The sequence below is a fragment of the Rhinolophus sinicus genome, chromosome 9, assembly GCF_057876585.1.
Source record: "Rhinolophus sinicus isolate RSI-liver-muscle chromosome 9, RSI-T2T, whole genome shotgun sequence".
NCBI classification, from domain to species: domain Eukaryota; kingdom Metazoa; phylum Chordata; class Mammalia; order Chiroptera; family Rhinolophidae; genus Rhinolophus; species Rhinolophus sinicus.
The window spans coordinates 40045365-40063917 of record NC_142509.1 but is presented as its reverse complement, the minus strand read 5'-3'; the positions used below and the strand labels follow the sequence as shown (position 1 = coordinate 40063917).

The following is an 18553-nucleotide window of genomic DNA, read 5'->3' as shown; positions in this document are numbered from 1 at the left end:
GCGCGGAGGCTACGCGGGGGAAGTGCGCTCCCGCGGCCCGGGGGAGTGTGTGTTGAGCGCCGGCTGTATGCACGGGCGGGGGTCGCACAGCCAGTCCCCAGAAGGCGGGTGAAGTCTGCGGGCTGTGGGTGCAGGCCTCCCGCTGGGCCGTCCCGGGGCTGGGGGCTTTCGGGTGCTGGCGGAGCCCCGGGCGCGGGCTAGGGAAGAGGCCGCCGGACCGGGAGGGTCACAGGAGGAGGGCGAAGGCGCTCTGCCCAGGGTCCAGGGAGGTGAGCACAGCGGAGGCTGGAGAGGGAGGAGGAGGAGGAGGGGAGGAAAGGGGGGATGGAGCAGAGATGACCGGGCTTCTCAGCTGGAGCTGGGAAGTGGGGAGCCTACCTGTAAAAGAATGCGAGGGCCGGGATCTCAGCCCACGTGCAAAAGTGAACTCGAAATGGAACAGGTACATGCTCAAGTTAGAAAACGTAGGTCTCCATCTTCACAACCTTTGATTGGACCGTGGTTTTTTTGGAAGTTATACATACCAGACGCATAAGTAACAAAAGAAAATTTAGATACATTGAACATATCAAAGTTTAAAATGTTGTGCTTCAAAACATGATTAAAAACAACCCACAGAATGGATGGAAATATATGCAAATCATATACCTGATAAGGCACTTGTATCCAGAATAAAGAACTGACAACTCGACAATTAAAAGACAAATTATTTGCGAGCCGGAGCAGGAGCCACGGCGGGAGGGGGGAGGAGGAGGAGGAGGAGGAGGAGGTGGAAGAGGCGCCCGACGCGGGGCGGGGGGGGGGGGGGATTGTCAGTATTTAAACAGACCCCATCATGCGTGACTACAAGCCAGTGGTCCTTGGGTCAGGCGGCATGGGCAAGTCTGCTCTGACAGTTCAGTTTGTTCAGGGAATTTTTGTTGAAAAATATGACCCAACGATAGAAGACTCCTACAGAAAGCAAGTTGAAGTAGACTGCCAACAGTGTATGCTCGAAATCCTGGATGCTGCAGGAACAGAGCAATTTACAGCGATGAGGGATTTGTATATGAAGAATGGCCAAGGGTTTGCACTAGTGTATTCTATTACAGCTCAGTCCACATTTAATGACTTACAGGACCTGAGGGAACAGATTTTACGGGTGAAGGACACAGAAGACGTTCCAATGATTTTGGTTGGCAATAAATGCGACCTGGAAGATGAGCGAGTAGTTGGCAAAGAACAGGGTTAGAATTTAGCAAGGCAGTGGTGTAACTGTGCCTTTTTAGAATCTTCTGCAAAGTCAAAGATCAACGTTAACGAGACATTTTATGACCTGGTCAGACAGATAACTAGAAAAACACCAATGGAAAAGAAGAAGCCTAAAAAGAAGTCATGTCTGCTGCTTCAGACCTGCAGTAGCAGCAGCTCTGCGCCAGATTACGGGAATGAAGAACTGTTGGCTAACTGGGAAGTGCCAGCATTCAGACTTCAAAAAATAAATCTGAACAGGCTTCTCCTGTTTTATATATTATGTGAAGAATTTAGATCTTATATTGGTTTGCACAAGTTCCCTGGAGAAAAAAATTGCTCTGTGTATATCTCTTGGAGAGTAAGACAATAGTATTTCTCCTTTGCAATAGCAGTTATAACAGATGTGCAAATAAATATACTTGACTCTAATATGATTATACAAAAGAACATGGATGCATTTCAAATATTAGATACAGCTACTATAATCAAATGATTTCATATCGACCTTTTTATCATGATTCCTCCCTGCCAAGCACTAAAAAGTTGAACCATTATACTTTACATCTGTAACGATATAGATTATGAAATTTCCCCTCAAACTCATTGCAACAGGTAACTTTTTTGAGTCATTGACTTCATTTTATATTTAAAAAATTATGAAATATTCTGTCACTATATTCTAATTAAAATTGTTTGAGCATAATGCTTTGGAAAAATGGGTCTTTTATAGGAAAAAACTGGGATAACTGATTTCTATGGCTTTCATAGCTAAAATATATAATATACTAAACCAACTCTAATATTGCTTCTTGTGTTTTACTGTCAGATTAAATTACAGCTTTTATGGATGATTAAATTTTAGTACATTAAAAAAAAAAGATCATTTTTAAATGGGCAAAGGACTTGAATAAACACACCTCAGAAGAAAATGTCTAATGGTCACATGAAAAGATGTTCGGCCTCATCAGGAATCGGAAATACCAAGCAAAACCACAATGAGGTACCACTTAATGCACTAGGATGGTTAGAATCAAAAAGTCAGATAACAAGTGTTGGCAAGGCTGCGGAAAAGTCAGAACCCTCATACACTGCTGGTGGGAATTTCAATTTTTTATTTTTATTTTTTTATTTTGGGAAAGGGGAACAGGACTTTATTGGAGAACAGTGTGTAGTTCCAGAACTTTTTCCAAGTCAAGTTGTCCTTTCAATCTTAGTTGTGGAGGGCGCAGCTCAGCTCCACATCCAGTTGCCATTGTTAGTCGCAGGGGGTGCATCCCACCATCCCTTGCAGGACTTGAGGAGTCGAACTGGCAACCTTGTGGTTGAGAGCCAGTGCTCCAGCCAACTGAGCCATCTGGCACTGGCCCATGTGGGAGTCGAGCAGGCAGCCTTTGGCGTTAGGAACACGGCGCTCCAACTGCCTGAGCCATTGGGCCGGCCCCAGGAATTTTAAATGATGCAGACACTTTGGAAAACAGTTTGGCAATTCCTCAAAAAGTTAAACATAGAGTTAATATATGATCCAGGAATTCTAAGTGTATACCCAAGAGAATTAAAAACATATCCAAACAAAAACGCATACTCAACAAATATTCTTAGCAGCACAATTCATAATAGCCAAGAAATGGAAACAACCCAAATACCCATCAAACAATGAATGGCAAAATTCGGCCAAGTTATTCACCTCCATAAAAAGGTGGGGTGTGAAATACTGACATACAACATAGATGAACCTTGAGAACATGCTAAGTGAAAGAAGCCAGACACAAAAGGACACATACGGTATGATTCCACTTAAAGGAAATGTCCACAATAGGCAAATCCGTAGAGATGGAAAGTAGATAAGTGGTTTCCAGGGTTTGGGGGGAGGGGATGGGAAGTGTGACTGCATCTGGAAGAGGGGTGTCCTTTTGGGGCTGATGAAATGTGCAATTAGGCAGTGATGATGGTTGCACAGGTTTGTGAATTTACTACACACTGAATTGTTCACTTGGAAAGGATGAGTTTTATGGTATGTGAATTACGTCTCAAAAGTTCATTTTAAAAAACAGGCTAAAGTGATCAACTCAGCAAAATCAAGGTGCAAATGCCATCTCTGATGTCAAACGCACTGAAATTTTTAAAAAGAAAACGTGGCTATAAAGGGGAGACGCAAGAGGGGCAGTCGGAAGGGGATGAAATGACCTGGCTAAGAGGAGTGCTCCTTTGTCAGCGCTGGTAGGTAAGGCGGCAGAGATGTTAGCGGTAAGATGGCACAATTAGGGGGAGCTCTGAGCAGGCGGGGAGTGGTGATGGGCGGCTGAGGCATTCGTGTTGGCGGGAACGTGGCCTCTCCCACTGCAACGTCAGGAGGGAGGCGGAGTGAGTACGGGCTTGGCACAGGACTCAGGGAGCCGGGGTTCCGTCTCATGGCTTCTGTTCACTCATAAGGTGGGGGTGCAGCCCCGCTGGCAAAGATGGAGCGATTTGAAATAGCAAGGGTGCACAAGCTGGGGTAGTGCCGTGGGAAGGCAGCAGTGGGACCCCGGGGGCGGCGGGACTGGTGGTACCTGGATGTGAAGCCGCACAGCACCGATGGGAACGAGCGTGTGGTTTTCTCTTCCAACTCAGGCGCGAGCTCACAGAAGGCCGGCGTTTGGGCGAAACAACGGCTGGGGACTTCGCCGTGCCAGGGTAACAATTTCAAGGAGGCATAGAGGCCTTGAGGTGTTGGACGGTGGAGTCTAAGGATGGGCCAGGATGCAGCGGCTGGAAGAGAAGAAAGGAGTTAGGGATGGCGGTGGTGACACCTGCCGGCCTCTGCCGCCGCGCACAGTCACGGAGGGTGCTGCCCCCCAGTGGCGACGCTGCGAATCACCACTAAAACGGGCGTTTCCCGTCCTCGTTTGACTGAAAAAACATTACTGCAAATCCCTACCTGTGATGTCCTATTTAATTCCTACACTTAGAGTACTGAGTTTATGAAAGTTAAATGATCGGTTTGGTAAATTCTTTGGGTTGGCTGTTTGGATGAGAAGCTTTTAATTCTTATTACTAGTTTACAAAACAGCACAATGATTAGACATTTACACACCTCACAAAGTGATAACCCCAGCAAGTCTCAGATTTTTTTTTTTTTTTTTTTAAGATTTTATTGGGGAAGGGGAACAGGACTTTATTGGGGAACAGTGTGTACTTCCAGGCCTTTTTCTTTTTCCAAGTCAAGTTGTTGTCCTTTCAATCTTAGTTATGGAGGGCGCAGCTCAGCTCCAGGTCCAGTTGCCGTTTTCTAGTTGCAGGGGGTGCAGCCCACCATCCCTTGTGGGAGTCGAACTGGCAACCTTGTGGTTGAGAGGACGCGCTCCAACCAACTGAGCCATCCGGGAGCTCAGCGGCAGCTCAGCTCAAGGTGCCGTGTTCAATCTTAGTTGCAGGGGGCGCAGCCCACCATCCCTTGTGGGACTCGAGGAATTGAACTGGCAACCTTGTGGTTGAGAGCCCACTGGCCCATGTGGGAATCGAACTGGCAGCCTTCGGAGTTAGGAGCATGGAGCTCCAACCGCCTGAGCCACTGGGCCAGCCCAAGTCTCAGAATTTTTCATGAAAAGCAATTTATCCACGTTTTCATTTGTTTAGTTCTTTTTGCATCCTAAGAAATCTGCTTACCACAGGCTCGATAGTTTTGGCTGTCATACTCAGGTCTGTGACACATCTTGAATGAACCTGTTGTTACAGCCCCATTTTTAAAAGAACGTTCTCGCTCTCATTGAACGGCCTGGATGTGGGTTGGCTCCTTCACCTTGCATTCCACCCTCCTACGAGGTGAGGTTGGGAAGGTAAAAGCCACATCTGCCAGACTCCCTTGTGGTCAGAGTTCCAGCTGAGACAGGCCCTGGCTGCCTGCTGCATTTGTGCCCGCCTGGAAGTGGCTGCCCCTGCCTGCCACCCCGGCTATACTTGCCGCCCCTGCAAGACTGACACGTCTTTCTTGGGAGGGAGGTCCCGTGTTGGGTGCCCATCAGTTGGAGCTTCTTGACCTGAACCCCTCACCCTGGGCGACAGCTCCGGGCAGCTTGTCACACAGGTTCAGGTGTTGGGGCCATGTGTGGGGGCTCTGGGTCTTCCCACCTCCCTGACAGCATAAGAAACAGGAGGTGCCTTGGTGGGTCAGTTCTGTATTTTTCTGGCAGTCATTCCAGGAGGCCCAGTCGAAAACCAAGCCCTTCAGCCCTCCTGCAACAATTTGTAAGCCCCAAATTTCCTGGAGAACACATCTGCCCAACTAAAAACACAGAGTGTTTTGTTTTCAGAACCAGACCGGGACATTTTTCCTCAGACTGTCTCTAACTGCAGTTTCATATGAAAACTGCTCTAATGGTTTCCCCACTGTTTCCAGGCTGGCCAACGTGGGAGTCTGCCAGGGCAGCTGGGAGGCTGGGTAGGGGAAGGGGGTGCCAGATCAGGCTCTGCGTGCCCCCTGCATCCTGGGGAGATACTGCTGATTTGTGTTTCAATCAGCCAGATGCTGACAATGGAGACCCTGACGATGCGACCCCCTCACCCTAACTTCCTGTGGGCTTCCACACTCAGGGACGGAGCTCGTGACCCAGGAAAAGGCTGTCCCCAAGAGCAGGCTTGCTCCCCTGGTATTCTGGAGCGTGGGGGGACAGGCACTGTCATGATATTGACAGGGACCCAATTTGAACAACCTCTGTGGAGGGCAAGAGCTGTCAGAATTAGGTGGCCATTAGAAACCCATCAGAGGGTTGGCCCGGTGGCTCAGGCGATTGGAGTGCTGTGCTCCTAACACCAAAGGCCACCAGTTCGCTTCCCACATGGACCAGTGAGCTGCGCCCTCTACAGCTAAGATTGTGAACAACAGCTCTCCCTGGAGCTGGGCTGCCTTGAGCAGCCATAGGTTGGCGTGTGCTGTCGTGGGCTACTGTGTGCTTCCAAGAGCAGCCAGCGTGAGTGGCTGGCAGCCAGCGTGAGCTGCTGTGTGCTGCTGTGGACTACTGTGTGCTGCCGTGAGTGGCTGGCAGCCGGCAAGAGCTGCTGTGAGCTGCTGTGAGCCGACGACCTGTGACCGACTGCCTCAACGGCAGGGGGAGGGGAGGGAAGCACAAGGCTCATAACACCGGCATGGGCCAGGGAGCTGTCCTACACAACTAGACTGAGAAACTATGGCTTGAACTGGAGTAGGGGGAGGCGGAAGAAAGGGGGGAAAAAAGCAAAAAAAACAACCCATCAGACCCCCGTTTCTGCATCTAGGAATACTCACACGTTTCAGCGAGGATGAGTAGGGATGGTCACTTTGTCCACCAGCAGGCTGGGTGGTGTGGACCACCTACACAAGGGCCACCGGTGAAAACAATGCAGATCTGGATCACAAAGACTTGCTACGCTGAGAAAGGCACCAGCTAAATGTGTAGTGTAAGCCACCATCCACATGAAGAGAAGGGTCCCATGTGCTCCCTCGTGCACAGAGCTCTCTGGAAAAGCTAAGCCTCTGAGACATCCTGGGAATTAGGGCAGGAAGGCAACGCCTTTTTTGTGCTCTGATCATTTTTCCAAGTACATATACTATTTTACAATGTCACGTACCCATGGGTCCTCCAAGGTGATTTAAATGGGTCACCCATTAATTGCCTGGAGTCCCAACTGGGAGCTGTTTAGTCCAGTGGCTGGACTGGCGCTCAAGCCAAGACCATGTAGCCTTGCACGGGGAAAACCCCTCATTCCCAGCAGTTATTAGGCTACTTCCTGCCCCCGGAAGTGACTTAAAAAGCCCTATCACAGGTAAAATTAACATATTTAAAAACAATCTCCAATCTCTCTCCTCCAAACCCATCCCTTTCCCGATCGCCCCGTGTCAATGGCTCCAGCCATCAATTCCTCAAACCCAAAGCCCACGTCAGCCTTAACTCCCGTCCTTCCCCAGCCCGTTCCCCCACAGCTCAGTCCTACTGTCCTCTGCCCAATATGCACCCCTCACTCCTCTCCCCACGTCTCCTCCTCAGGTCACCACCAGTCTCCTAAATTGTCTCCTCACCTAACCCATCTGTCCGTCACACACAGTCCTTTGAAGGTTATGTGTCCAACCCCATTGTACACATATGTGCACACATCACACATGCACACATGTACCCATGCACTCACATCAGATACACTCATATGGGTATGCACACGCATCACACATGCACACATCATACACACAGGTATGCACATGCATGATGCACCACACACTCAGGGTGCTCACATCATGTACACACGGGTCTGCACACATATGCATGCTCACAGCCCACGTGCACACACTCCCCACTTCCCCACCTGAAACCCTCTCGTGCCTTCTGCAGACTTTCCAACTGCCCAATGCCCTCTTCTTTGCTAAGAGGTCACTCTGTTCTACACAAAGCTGCGCCACTTCATAAACAGCATTTCCCAGCCTCCCAAGCAGCTAGTGATGACCACGTAACATGCCTCTGGCCAATGAGGGAAAGAAGCTGCTGGTGTGTCTTCCCGGAGAGCTCACTATGGGACATTTTTGACACCATGCCCCTTCCTGAGCCCTCAGTCCTGCCACCTGAAACGTGGACAGTGCTGGTGGATGTGGCCAGGATGAAGACCAGGTGCTGAAGAGGGCCAGATGGACAGAGAAAAGGAGCCCTCCCAGGCCTCGGGGACCACCATGCCGGCCCCCTGCCATGCCGGCCTTGTCCGTACCACGTCGGGCTTTACTACACACAGCCAAGCCCCATCCTGATGGCCTGAGGGCAAGTCCCGACAAGAGCCTCAGTCCCGAGCCACAGGGCACGCGTCCCACGGATCACCATTCACCAAGGCTCCCAGGGCTGGGTCTGTCCCAACACAGCACACAGCGCTCCTTTCAGCTCTCAAAGAAAGAAACACGGGCAAGATGAAGGCACAGGTAAAAGGAGGAATGACTAAGCAAAGTCTGTACTGATTTAATAAGAAAAGTGTTTCTTTAAAAAATAGTGTCTTTATACGCTGAGGTGGACAGAGTTCACGCTGATCTGAAAACAGATTGCAGCAGGTTCTCCCTGTGAGGGAAACAGAATGACGTGGGTCTCAGGTCCTGAGGTAACGAGGCCACATCTCGGCTCTCCGGGCTCTCCGGGCTCGGAGCAGTGCCGGCTCCGGGCACACAAGTCGCAGCCACGGCCAAGATGCTCCACGGGGCCCCGCCTCAGTCGCTGTGTCCGTCCCCTTCCTGGGGGCTGGGGACCTGCAGAGGCACAGCGGATGAAACAGCTGTGGGGAGCACGCTTCCCAGGCATGCAGGGGGCTGTCGTGGCCGGGCTCAGTGGTGCCTGGCCACACGCTTTTGAGCCGCGCTCCAAGCCCACCCCGTCGGGGATGAAGGCATTTCTTCTCGGCCTGACGCCTTGTCTCTCTCTCAACTGGCTCAAGAACCTGACTTGAATGGGGCAATCCAGAAGCTGGGGATAAAAGGGGGTCTTTACAGGGCTCCTCCAAATCCCAGGGAGACATAAAATTGGGCTCCCCCAAAGCTGGACAGTGCAGGCCCCTCAGCAGGGAGTGGGATGGCAAGTGGTCAGCAGCCGCCATTAGTGGGACTCAAACCTCAGGTCCAGCCTGCACACGGGCTACATCTGGCCTCAGTGCTTGGGAAAATTAGTAACCATCCACACATCAAATTCTGGAACGCGTTTCTCTTGAAAAAACGTAAGCTCTGACCACACTGGGCCCCCCCTCCAATGCGGCCACCACTGGCTGGTGCTGAGCTGCAGTGGGCCCTTCAGCCAGAACAAAAGCCCCGTTTTGGTCTCCACCCACTCTGGTCATCTCCCTGCTGCTGGCGGCCGCTCACCATTCGACCTACACGCCTGCCGGTCTCACACCTGCACGCACGAGCTCACAACCCCAGGTGTGCAGAAGTGTCCCCTCAGATACCCAGACAATGGGCAGACGCCTCCCAGAGCTCCTGGTGGGGATGTCACCCTCTGAGCACCCTCTGCCCAGCATGAGAGCATGTGGGCCTTGGGGACATCTCCCAGCTTCCCAGGTCAAGATTGCAGAAGTAAAATTTCAACTTCAGATTGCTTTTAGCTCCAGTGCCTCAAATCCTGCACGTTCCTCTAAAATTCGGCTGGCAGTGAACCCATGAATGAGTCACACTTGGAGCCGGGTCCCTAGTAGGTCCTACAGCTAGCCTGGCCACACGCTTGTGAGCAGAGCCACCTGACCAGGACCCCGCTGTGACACGGGATTCAGCACAGCCCAGGAGGGCAAGGACGCCTGGCACTGAGCATTCCAGCCACCTCTCCTCATGGGACCCCACGTGCTGGAATGGGGTTAACAGACATGTGCTAACTGACAAGCAGTGTCAGCCCAAGGAGGCCCTACAGTCACTTCCATGTCGCAAACGAAAAGACCAGCCACCTAGGGTGTCCCTCGCCCAGGGTCACGAAGGGGAGTAGGGAGCAAGTGGGAGGCAGCATTTGGGGTTAGCGGCCACGTGGTCCAACACCCTAGTCCTATTCCTCTCCACTGCTGTGTGACCTTGGGGGAGTCATGTACCTCTCTGTGCCTCAGCCTGCTCATCTATACATCAGGTACAATGACACCAGCACGTAGTGGGGTTAGCAGCATAGCCACAGACGACATATAGGTAAGTGCTTAGCTAAGCTCCTAGAAGGCCCTGGGCCAGCCCCCAGCCCCATAGCCCCTCAGCCCCAGCCCCCAGCCCCACCTTGGCACCGGGACCGGCTGCAGCCTGGGCAGTGGCACTGAAGTCATGCATGGGCAGGGTGCTCAGCCACTGGGCCATGGACCTCTCATGGCGCTCAGTGTTGACGATCGTAGGGTAGATGTGCTGCTCCTTGAAGGCAGTGACCTCCGCTTCCTCCTGCGCCCAGTCCAGCGGCTCGTGCAGCCCGTCGCTGCCGTAGCGCCGATTGTACCTCTCAAAGTGCACGCGCTCCAGGACCAGGCCGAGCCCGGGCGCCTTGGGCACGTCCACCTTCGCCTCCCCCCAGCTGCGCTCCAGCACGTCCTCGGGGGCATAGCCCTTGACGATGGCCACCACCAGGCCCACCATCTTCCTGATCTGGTGCGTCATGAAGCTCTGCCCCTTCACCTTTATCACCGCGAACTCCATGGCATCCCGCTCGAAGGGCGCCTCGCAGAACATGTCCAGGATGTAGCGCTGGGCGCTGGGCTCCCAGGGGCACTTCTGCGAGGTGAAGTTGTGGAAGTTGTGGGTGCCCTTGTAGCGAGCCAGCAGCTGGTTGACCTGCTGCAGCGTCTCGGCGCTCAGCCGGTAGGTCTCGTCCTGCACGTCATGGTCTCTGTGCGCAAAAGCAAACGTGGGTAGCATGTAGAAGTAGGTCCTGCCATCACACTTTTTCTTGGAGTTGAAGCCACCTGTGACCCGCTTCAGTCCTGGGGGAGGAGGAGCCAACAGAGGGTTCAGACAAGCGCCGGGACCAGCCAGAGGCCAGGCATCTCAGCCCACGCACGGTGCTTGACACGAGCTGGCTGCACGCGCTAAACCCTAAACCTCCATCTCGGAGCAAGACGGCCCAACACAGCAGAACCCACGTTTGTTAAGAACCCGGGAGGCCGAAAGGGCGGGGCCTGCGTTTGCCCCGCCCCGCGCAAACCTCGCTGCAGCTGAGCCCGGCGGAGGGACTAGACGCCCCCATGCGCCAGCGTGAATCTGACCCAAGCCTACGGTTGGAAGTTCTGCAGATACGGGTAGAGGTAGCAGCATGTGTAACAGCAGGAAACAGAAAGGAAACAAGAAGTCCAGCAACAGGAAAATGATCAAATATATTCTAGAACAGTCGTAGGATGAAACAGACCAGGAAGCAGGTCTGCGGGAGCTGAGGCCGGGTCTCCTCCGAGACGCCCAGTGCCTTCAGCACAATGTATCCGTTCATGCTCAGTAAGTATTTCACTGTTGTGAGAAAAACAGAAACGTATGTGCATGCCTGTATTTGTATAGAAAACCTCTGGAAGAACACCGGGAACTGTTAGCGGGATGACAGTTTCCTCACGCCGAGACCCGTAGGCACCACCTACCAGAGGTCCACCAGGTTAGGAGGGAGTGTGACTCAGAGCCCCACTCGGTGGCCTGTGTAGGAGGGCCGACTGGGGCCGTGCCCCTCCAGGGGGAGTCATGCATGTCTTGCTCAGGCACACGATGGGCACCAGGACGCCAGCGTGGTGGGCACAGCACCACTGGCTCAAGGCAGCAGCTATGCTGTGCCCTGTCCCTGTGTCTCCAGTACCATGTTTGGTTTGGGATAATTTTCATTTTATTTTTTTGTCTTGGGTTAAAGTTTCAGTCTCATCAACTCTGTGCATCACAAGTCTGTGGTGCCCGTGACATCAGTTGTTCAGGACTGATGGAAAGTGCTGGCAGACAGCCATGTCACTGGGCACGGCAGAAGCAGTGCCAATTCCTTAAGCACTCGTGTGTGGGATGTGGTGTTCCTCAGCAGAACTGGGAGAGGTCTGTGGAAGACACCAGAATACTCCCATGGACAGGAACGGCATGTGAGGGGACTTGATTCTCGGGGGGGTTAGAAAGGAGGGAGTTACCCTCCCACAGCACAGAAAGACCACAGGATAATGAAAATAACCCTGTTACACCAGAAATGAACTCAAAGTGGGCAAGGGGACCAGCAACGAGGGTTAGTGGCTTCCCGTTAAGAATCCTGCTGACGACCTACAGCCAGGCATTCCAGCATGTTTCCCTGCAGTAGGCCCAAGCTGGAAACACCGACAGGCCCCTCAGCAGGTAAAGGGGTAAGCCAGTGGTGGCTGCCCGTGTAATGGGGGAGCACACAGCGATAAAAAGGAACAGACTGGATGCACAGCTCCACGCAGGCGTCTTTCACTGGGCTCCGTGGAGGAAACCCGACAAAAAGAGTACATGCTGTATGATTCCGTTTATATCAAACCCTACAAATACACACTAATCCACAGTGACAGCAAGCAGATCAGTGGTCATTGGAGGAATGAGGAGGAGGGATGGGGAGGTGCCATGTCCTGCAGGTGACAGGATCACTGTCTCAATTGGGATGGTTTCCCAGCTGTACACGTGCACAAAAGTCCTAACTGTATACTTAAACATGTGGTTTATTATACACCAATTCTACTTCAGCTTTAAGAAGTAGTTTAGGAACTGGTAAATGGCTGCTTAAAGAAAAATACTAACAAGGTAGTTAGTGTGGGGTTTGTAAAATACACACCCAGGACAGCACAAAGCTGAGAGGGGAGAGACAGGACTACGCTGTTGTAACTTTTAGACTCCACACAAACCGGTGTGACTTCACTTGAAGTAGATGGTGGTTAGAGATGGGTGCCTGAACCCAGGACTAGCAAGCAATGGCCAAAACCCTGGCCGTTTTTATTCAGTCCATGAGTTGACACTGAAGGGTGGTTAAAAAAGAAAAAACAAGAAGAATATGCAACAGAGATCATAAGCTATGTGTCCACAAAGCCCCAAATATTTCACTATCTGGCTGTCTACAGAAAAGTTCGCCAACCCTTGCTTTAAACCCCAAAGCAATCACTAAAATCCATAGCGAGTTACAGCTAACAAGGCAACCAAGGTGATAGATAACCAAATGCAATTATAAAAAGTATCAATTAATCCAAAGAAGGCAGAAAGAGATGGGGAACAAAGAACAGGAGGGACAAAGAAAAACATGGCACGGTCTGCAGCAGCCATCCCAATACCACACTAAACATAAATGGCACAGACGCACCACTGAATAGGCAGAGAGGGTCAGACTACATTCTTTTTTTAAAAATCAGATGTAAAAATCCTAGTTACTAGGCCTGTTATAAAATGGAATAATTGACCGTTTTAAATTGATCAAACCTGGACTTTCATATCCAGTGTTTCGTTAAAATAAGGCACGTGTAACATCAAGGAGCTCCAATTTCAGGACTTTCCTAGGCTGTCCCTTGCGAGGGAGGCGGGAATGCCGACTCACAGCCACTCTACCAACTGCTAAGACAACTCTGTTTTCTTAACTCCACACCCAAGAAGTTTGGTGAAAGAAATTTTGAGTCTTTCTGCAAGATGAGCCACTAGGTGTAGCACCAGCATGCAAGGCTTACCCAGTATCCGGATGTGAGAAGGAAGGTGGCTGTTGATCTTTGCTAAAATGTCGTCAATGAGCCTTACCTTCAGGGACACAACCTGGCCGGCTGCGGACACGCCCTGCAAAGGAAGCACAGGGCGGGAAGGGCAACTGAGCCCTGCTCTGTGAGCAGCACACTCTGTGAGGCGGTCTCTTGAACAGAAGGACCACCACACGTTACGTCTTTTCATGGAGGAGTTCTGTTTGGAAATGCATCTGAAGGGCACAACCAAGGACAAGAATAAAGCTCTGTGTACCAAGAGGGTGAGCACCGCACCGCGGGCCTTCTCAAATGGTATGCCTAGCAAAACACAAACTAGGGGACAAATGCATGACATCATGCAGATGACAAGTGGAGTCCCACCTCAAATGACTCTCAGTGACTTGGGAAAATAAAAAATGCAGCTAAGAGGATGAAACTGTGAGGCAGAGCAAGAAGAGGTGACCCATCTAGGTCATAACCGTTGTGATCCTGAGATGGAGGGAACGAGGGCAGTCAGAGGACGCTGAGATGCAAGGGACAAGGGCAGAGGATGCTGAGATGGAGAGACAGGGCAGCAGGAGGACAGTGACATGGAAGGACAGTGCATTCAGACGAAGGATGGTGACATGAAGGGGACAAGGTCAGAGGACACTGACACGGAGGGACAGGGCAGCAGGAGGACAGTTACACGGAGGAACAGGGCAGCCGGAGGACAGTGATACGGAGGGGACAAGGTCAGAGGACGGTGACACAGAGGGACAGGGCAGCAGGAGGATGGTGACAAGGAGGGGACGAAGTCAGAGGACAGTGACATGGAGGAACAGGGCAGCGGAGGGAGGACGGTGACACGGAGGGGACGAGGTCAGAGGACGGTGACACGGAGGGGACGAGGTCAGAGGACGGTGACAGGGAGGGACAGGGCAGCCGAGGACAGTGACACGGAGGGACAGGCCTGCGGGCACAGGTCCCCACCTTGTCTGTGCGGGCGCACCGCTGGAACGACATCTTCTTCATGTCCTCGCCGTGATTTTCGGGAATGCAGCCTGCCCGGACCAGGGCGGACACCAGGTCGTCTTCAATGGTCTTAAACTGCGAGGATCCAACGTTCCTCTGAAGAAGAGAGAGCACGTGGGTTCTCACTCAGTCACTACCCACATGTCGGGGCCGGGGCCCAGGCTGCTCCAGGTAGGGGCAGGCGCGGTGTGCCCACACCCATGGCACAGGGACTGCACCTGTGGCCACGGGGAGACCCTGCAGTTCACCCCCCTCCCAGGGAAGTAGGAAAGTCACCTGAGGGTACCCACTGTCTCTAGAAATCCCCACCACAGGCAGTCGGTGAAACAGCCAACAGTGGGTGTTGTTTCCTCCCTCCCGAGGGTCTGAGCCAGCACCCTCCTTCTGCTGGAGACCCATCTGTCTGCAGCACCAAGGGCAGGGGGACCTCCCTCAGCACTGCCAGCCAGGGCTGGGTTTGGCATCCCTGGCTTTTCCTAAACCCGTTGGTTCCTTGGGCCTAATATATGCCAGGGAAGGACACCCACTGCGTCCAGAACCATCTGTCACACTATCCCTGTCGGCTTGCCCTAAACATAACCCTGGGCCTACAGGACCCTATGACATCAGGGACATCACCATCCTGACCGCTCTCAAAGAAAGCGTCTCCAACAGGCCTGCAGGCGCTTCGCCAAGACTCACTACCGTGGGGAAGCCCCTCCCCAAGTCTACAGCCCTTCTCACTGCAACGTGGTCCAATCCCTTCATTCAGCAGAAAGTCACAAAGGCTCAAGTGACAGGAACAAATATTAACAAACAGGGATAACAACACCCGCAATCTCAATCTGTTCTTCTGTCAGCCCTGTGAGCTGCTGTCCCTCTCCACCCCCACCCCTAATGGGGAAACTGAGGCAAACAGAAGATGATGGATGTTTCCTCAAACTTTTCGAGACAGTACGATGCATGTAATCAAAACCACCCTCCAAATAGCATTCAGTCACCCACAAGGAGCAGCAGAGGGGTCTTTTCCTACAAACACTTAGGGCTACATCAGAGGAAGCAATGTTTTCCAAACCACTGTCCCAATCTACCAGTGGGCGTGCACTTAGTTTCCCGTGGGTGCAGCCTACACTTAATAAAATAGGATACGAAGTATCTTCTTACTACTACTAGTCACAGTAAGAGCTGTAACACTGGGCAAGCTTAGGTGGCACCGTTTTCTTAAACTTGCAGTCACTTAAATACTCTGTACACAGCAGTGAATGGCTTTACTGGGAGACAGGCTTCCAGAGATTTCATTCAAACAGAGTCGACTACAAGGAGGTACAGAAAAGAGTCTGTGCATTTGGAGGCACCCACACCCTCCTGCCTTTCAGAAAGGGTCCAATTGGTGGGCTGGGTGGAGAATCCTAACGGGTGCCTGCTCACCCACAGTCACCTCCACGGGTCTGCCAGACACTAACAACCGGCTGTCCTGGGAGTCTGCAGCCGAGCTCAGGGCGCAGCACCAGTGCTCCAGAGATCAGTGCTGTGATCCGCATCTCAAGAGGGGGAAACCGAGGCAGCAAGCGCTTCCATCACTTGCCCAGGGCCACAAGGCTGGTCCGCAGCAGAACTGGACCCTTACCCACCTTGGGAGACACGGGAGAGCCCGGCGCACAGCATCTCCGTGGGTGGAGCAGGGTCAAAGCGGTTTGAATTGGAATCTCCACCTCCCTCGATGGGCCCCGCATGACAACTTGGAAATAGAGATTTTCTGCAGTGTCCTGAGGCGGCCTCACCGGGTAACCATCATTCCAGGGCCCTTAGGCGGCCACACCCACGTCCCCAAGGCAGCGGCGCTCACCTGCATGCCATGGTAGCCCTTCCCGGAATAGGCCATGAGCAACACGACCTTCCGCTTGGGCGGCTTCCTGTGTGGCTCCCCGACCTCGCAGCTCTTCAGCTTTTTGGTCTGCGGCTCGCTTTCCTCCCAGACCCTGGCTCCGCCCTGCCAGCCACACCGCGCCTTCTTCTCCTGCTCCTGCCTGGCCACCACAGGAGCGGGGGACTTCGCGTTCCCGGCCATGGGGGACAAACTGGAAAGACGGGGCGGTGTGAGCAACACAGAAGCTGTGGAGCTGGGAGACGGGGGCGGGAACCGAGCGGCACACGCCCTGGGCTGACCGCCGAGTGGAGTCCGGCCCTGGGTTTGCACGAGGCAGGTTCCAGCGTCCCTCACACTGGGCGGGGACAGCACTGAGGGACTCGGGGCTCGGCCGTGCGCCCGCGAGCTAACCCCAGGGCTGGGACAGGGCGCGGTCATTACCCGAGGAGGCGCCGTCCCAGGAGCGGCGTCCACGGTCGGCAGGCTCGCCACAGGGCCCCGGCCGCCGCCAGCAGCCTGGGGACCCCCATGCAAGGCGGGAGTGGCGGGGGGGGCACGCGCCCGACCCCTGACCTCTCCGGGACGCCCCGGCCCGAGCCCTCCGGACCCCGGACCGCCCCGGGACCCGCCACGTTCCAGCCCCGCCTGCGGCTAAGCTCTGACGTCTCCTGACCCCCAGGCTGACCTCTGACTTCCCCAGGCCCCCTCCTCCTCCCGCCTCGCCCGGCCGGCTTCCCCTCGGGAGTCGGCGAGACCCCGGCCACCCACGCGGGGACCAGAGGGACACGTCCCCACCGGGCCCCACTCACGACGCAATGGACAGAACCCCAGCCGGACCACGTGGGCGCAGACGGAAGCGGAGCTCCACCGCCGGACGGCGGCCGGGCGCGGACAAACGTCCGGGCGGGGCGGGGCTTGGAGTGGGGGCGGGGCGGGGTTGGCCGGGGGCTGGGGCTGCGCTGGACGGGGGGCGGGGCCTGTCGCGGGGCGAGACCGGCCGCATTTAAGGCGTGGTTTGGGCGGAGCTTAGGGCGGAGCGAGGCTTCCCCGCCGCAGACGCCCGGCTGGTTAGAGACTGCGGTGAATGCGGCTGCGCACGACTCCTTAGCGAAAACAAATTGTCCTAACTGTAATGCTTCCTAGGCTCTGTCAGGGTTACACCTGTTAACGCATTCACCTCTACCGAGACGGAGAACAACGCCGAGCAGTCACACAACAGTGCGTCATAAAGTAATAAATGCCATGCAAAAGACGAGTCAGAAACGCTGACGCCGCCTGCGAGGTGGGCGAACTCGCAAACGGGATGCCCAGTGGAAGAAGCAGATGCAAAAGCCACATGCCGTGTGATTCCATGTGTGTGAAATGTTCAGAAAAGGCAAATCTAGAGGCAGAAAGTGGGCTCGTGGGTGCTGACACGTCTCCTATAGCTCACAAGTTAGGCCTGGTGGAAAAAGAGCTCACTTGTACTAAATGACCCCCCCCCCCCCCACAACCCTCCCCTCTGCGGAAGGGAAGAAAGAGCCACCTCCCGGTTCCAGGGGTGAGGACAGTCAAGATCACCTGTGAGCAGCATTAGCAAGCACCTGGCCACTTTCACACAGAGCACCCCTACCCCTACCTGTACACAGCACCCCACCTTCACAGAGCACCCCACTTTCACACAGAGCACCTCCACACCTGCTTGCTCCTCAACCCCACCAGTTACAGCAGGTGATCTTGGTTGCATCTCCAGTGTATGGAGGGTAAACTGAGGCCTGTGGGGTTGGGACAAGCACCAAGGGGGCCAAAGTTTGAGGTGAGGCAGGTGCCAGAGCCCAGCCTTCCTGGCTGAGGGGCCCGCAGGGGCCTGGGCACGCTGTGAACGGGCAGGGGACTTTGAGGTTGTCCTGCATGGTCACTACACCCCCAAGCCCAGGACTCCTGGGCCCAACCCTTAGCAGCAGGCTCCTGTGGGGACATTTACAGCAGCTGTATTCATAACTGCTAACACTTGGAAGCCCCAAGACGTCCTTCAGTAGGTGAGGGATAAGTAAACTGTGGTGCATCCAGACAGTGGAGTATTATCCAGCACTAAACAGAAGTGAGCTCTCAGGGAAGACGTGGAGAGACCTTCGATGCATGTGACTGAGTGAAAGGAGCCAGTCGGAGAAGGCTGCACACTATGTGATCCCAATGCTGTGACATTCTGGGAAAGGCAGGACTGTGGGGACAGTGACAAGATCAGGGATTGGGGTGGGGAGTGAACAGGTGGAGCACAGAGGGCGTTTAGGGCAGAGGAACAACCCTGTGTGACACATAATGACATACGCGTCATGACACATTTGTCGAAACCCACTGAACGTACACTACGAACTC

At 53.7% G+C, this 18553-nt stretch overlaps 1 protein-coding gene, 1 long non-coding RNA gene and 1 pseudogene across 4 annotated transcripts; 1 reads left to right on the top strand and 2 right to left on the bottom strand.

Annotated features, from left to right (window-relative positions):
* The first annotated feature begins 808 nt into the window (after positions 1-808).
* Positions 809-2001, top strand: LOC109456443 (ras-related protein Rap-1A pseudogene; annotated as a pseudogene).
* A 329-nt stretch (positions 2002-2330) lies between these two features.
* Positions 2331-4395, bottom strand: LOC141569139 (uncharacterized). Its single transcript, XR_012492555.2, has 2 exons — positions 3783-4395; positions 2331-3680 (listed from the first exon to the last, which is right to left on the bottom strand). It is a non-coding gene; the product is annotated as an uncharacterized LOC141569139 (long non-coding RNA).
* A 3766-nt stretch (positions 4396-8161) lies between these two features.
* PUS1 (pseudouridine synthase 1) lies at positions 8162-17132 on the bottom strand. Of its 3 annotated transcripts, none has more exons than XM_019748765.3 (6): positions 17008-17132; positions 16178-16409; positions 14311-14448; positions 13333-13435; positions 9947-10638; positions 8162-8458 (listed from the first exon to the last, which is right to left on the bottom strand). In XM_019748765.3, exons 2-6 carry the CDS (start codon positions 16397-16399, stop codon positions 8420-8422), a joined length of 1194 nt encoding a protein of 397 aa, XP_019604324.1. In that variant the 5' UTR covers positions 16400-16409; positions 17008-17132; the 3' UTR covers positions 8162-8419. The 3 variants fall into 3 exon arrangements, with proteins under 3 accessions (XP_019604324.1, XP_019604325.1, XP_019604322.2); XM_019748766.3 differs by having other exon boundaries at positions 16884-17018; XM_019748763.3 differs by lacking the exon at positions 17008-17132 and adding an exon at positions 16640-16877.
* Positions 17133-18553: the final 1421 nt, after the last annotated feature.

Coding starts and splice junctions, on each gene's coding strand:
- PUS1 (XM_019748763.3), bottom strand. CDS start 16,728: ATGGGGGTCCCCAGGCTGCTGGCGGCGGCCGGGGCCCTGTGGCGAGCC. Junction 14,449..16,177: donor AGGGCTACCATGGCATGCAG/GTGAGCGCCGCT, acceptor TCTCTTCTTCAG/AGGAACGTTGGATCCTCGCA. Junction 10,639..13,332: donor TTCTCACATCCGGATACTGG/GTAAGCCTTGCA, acceptor CTCCTCCCCCAG/GACTGAAGCGGGTCACAGGT.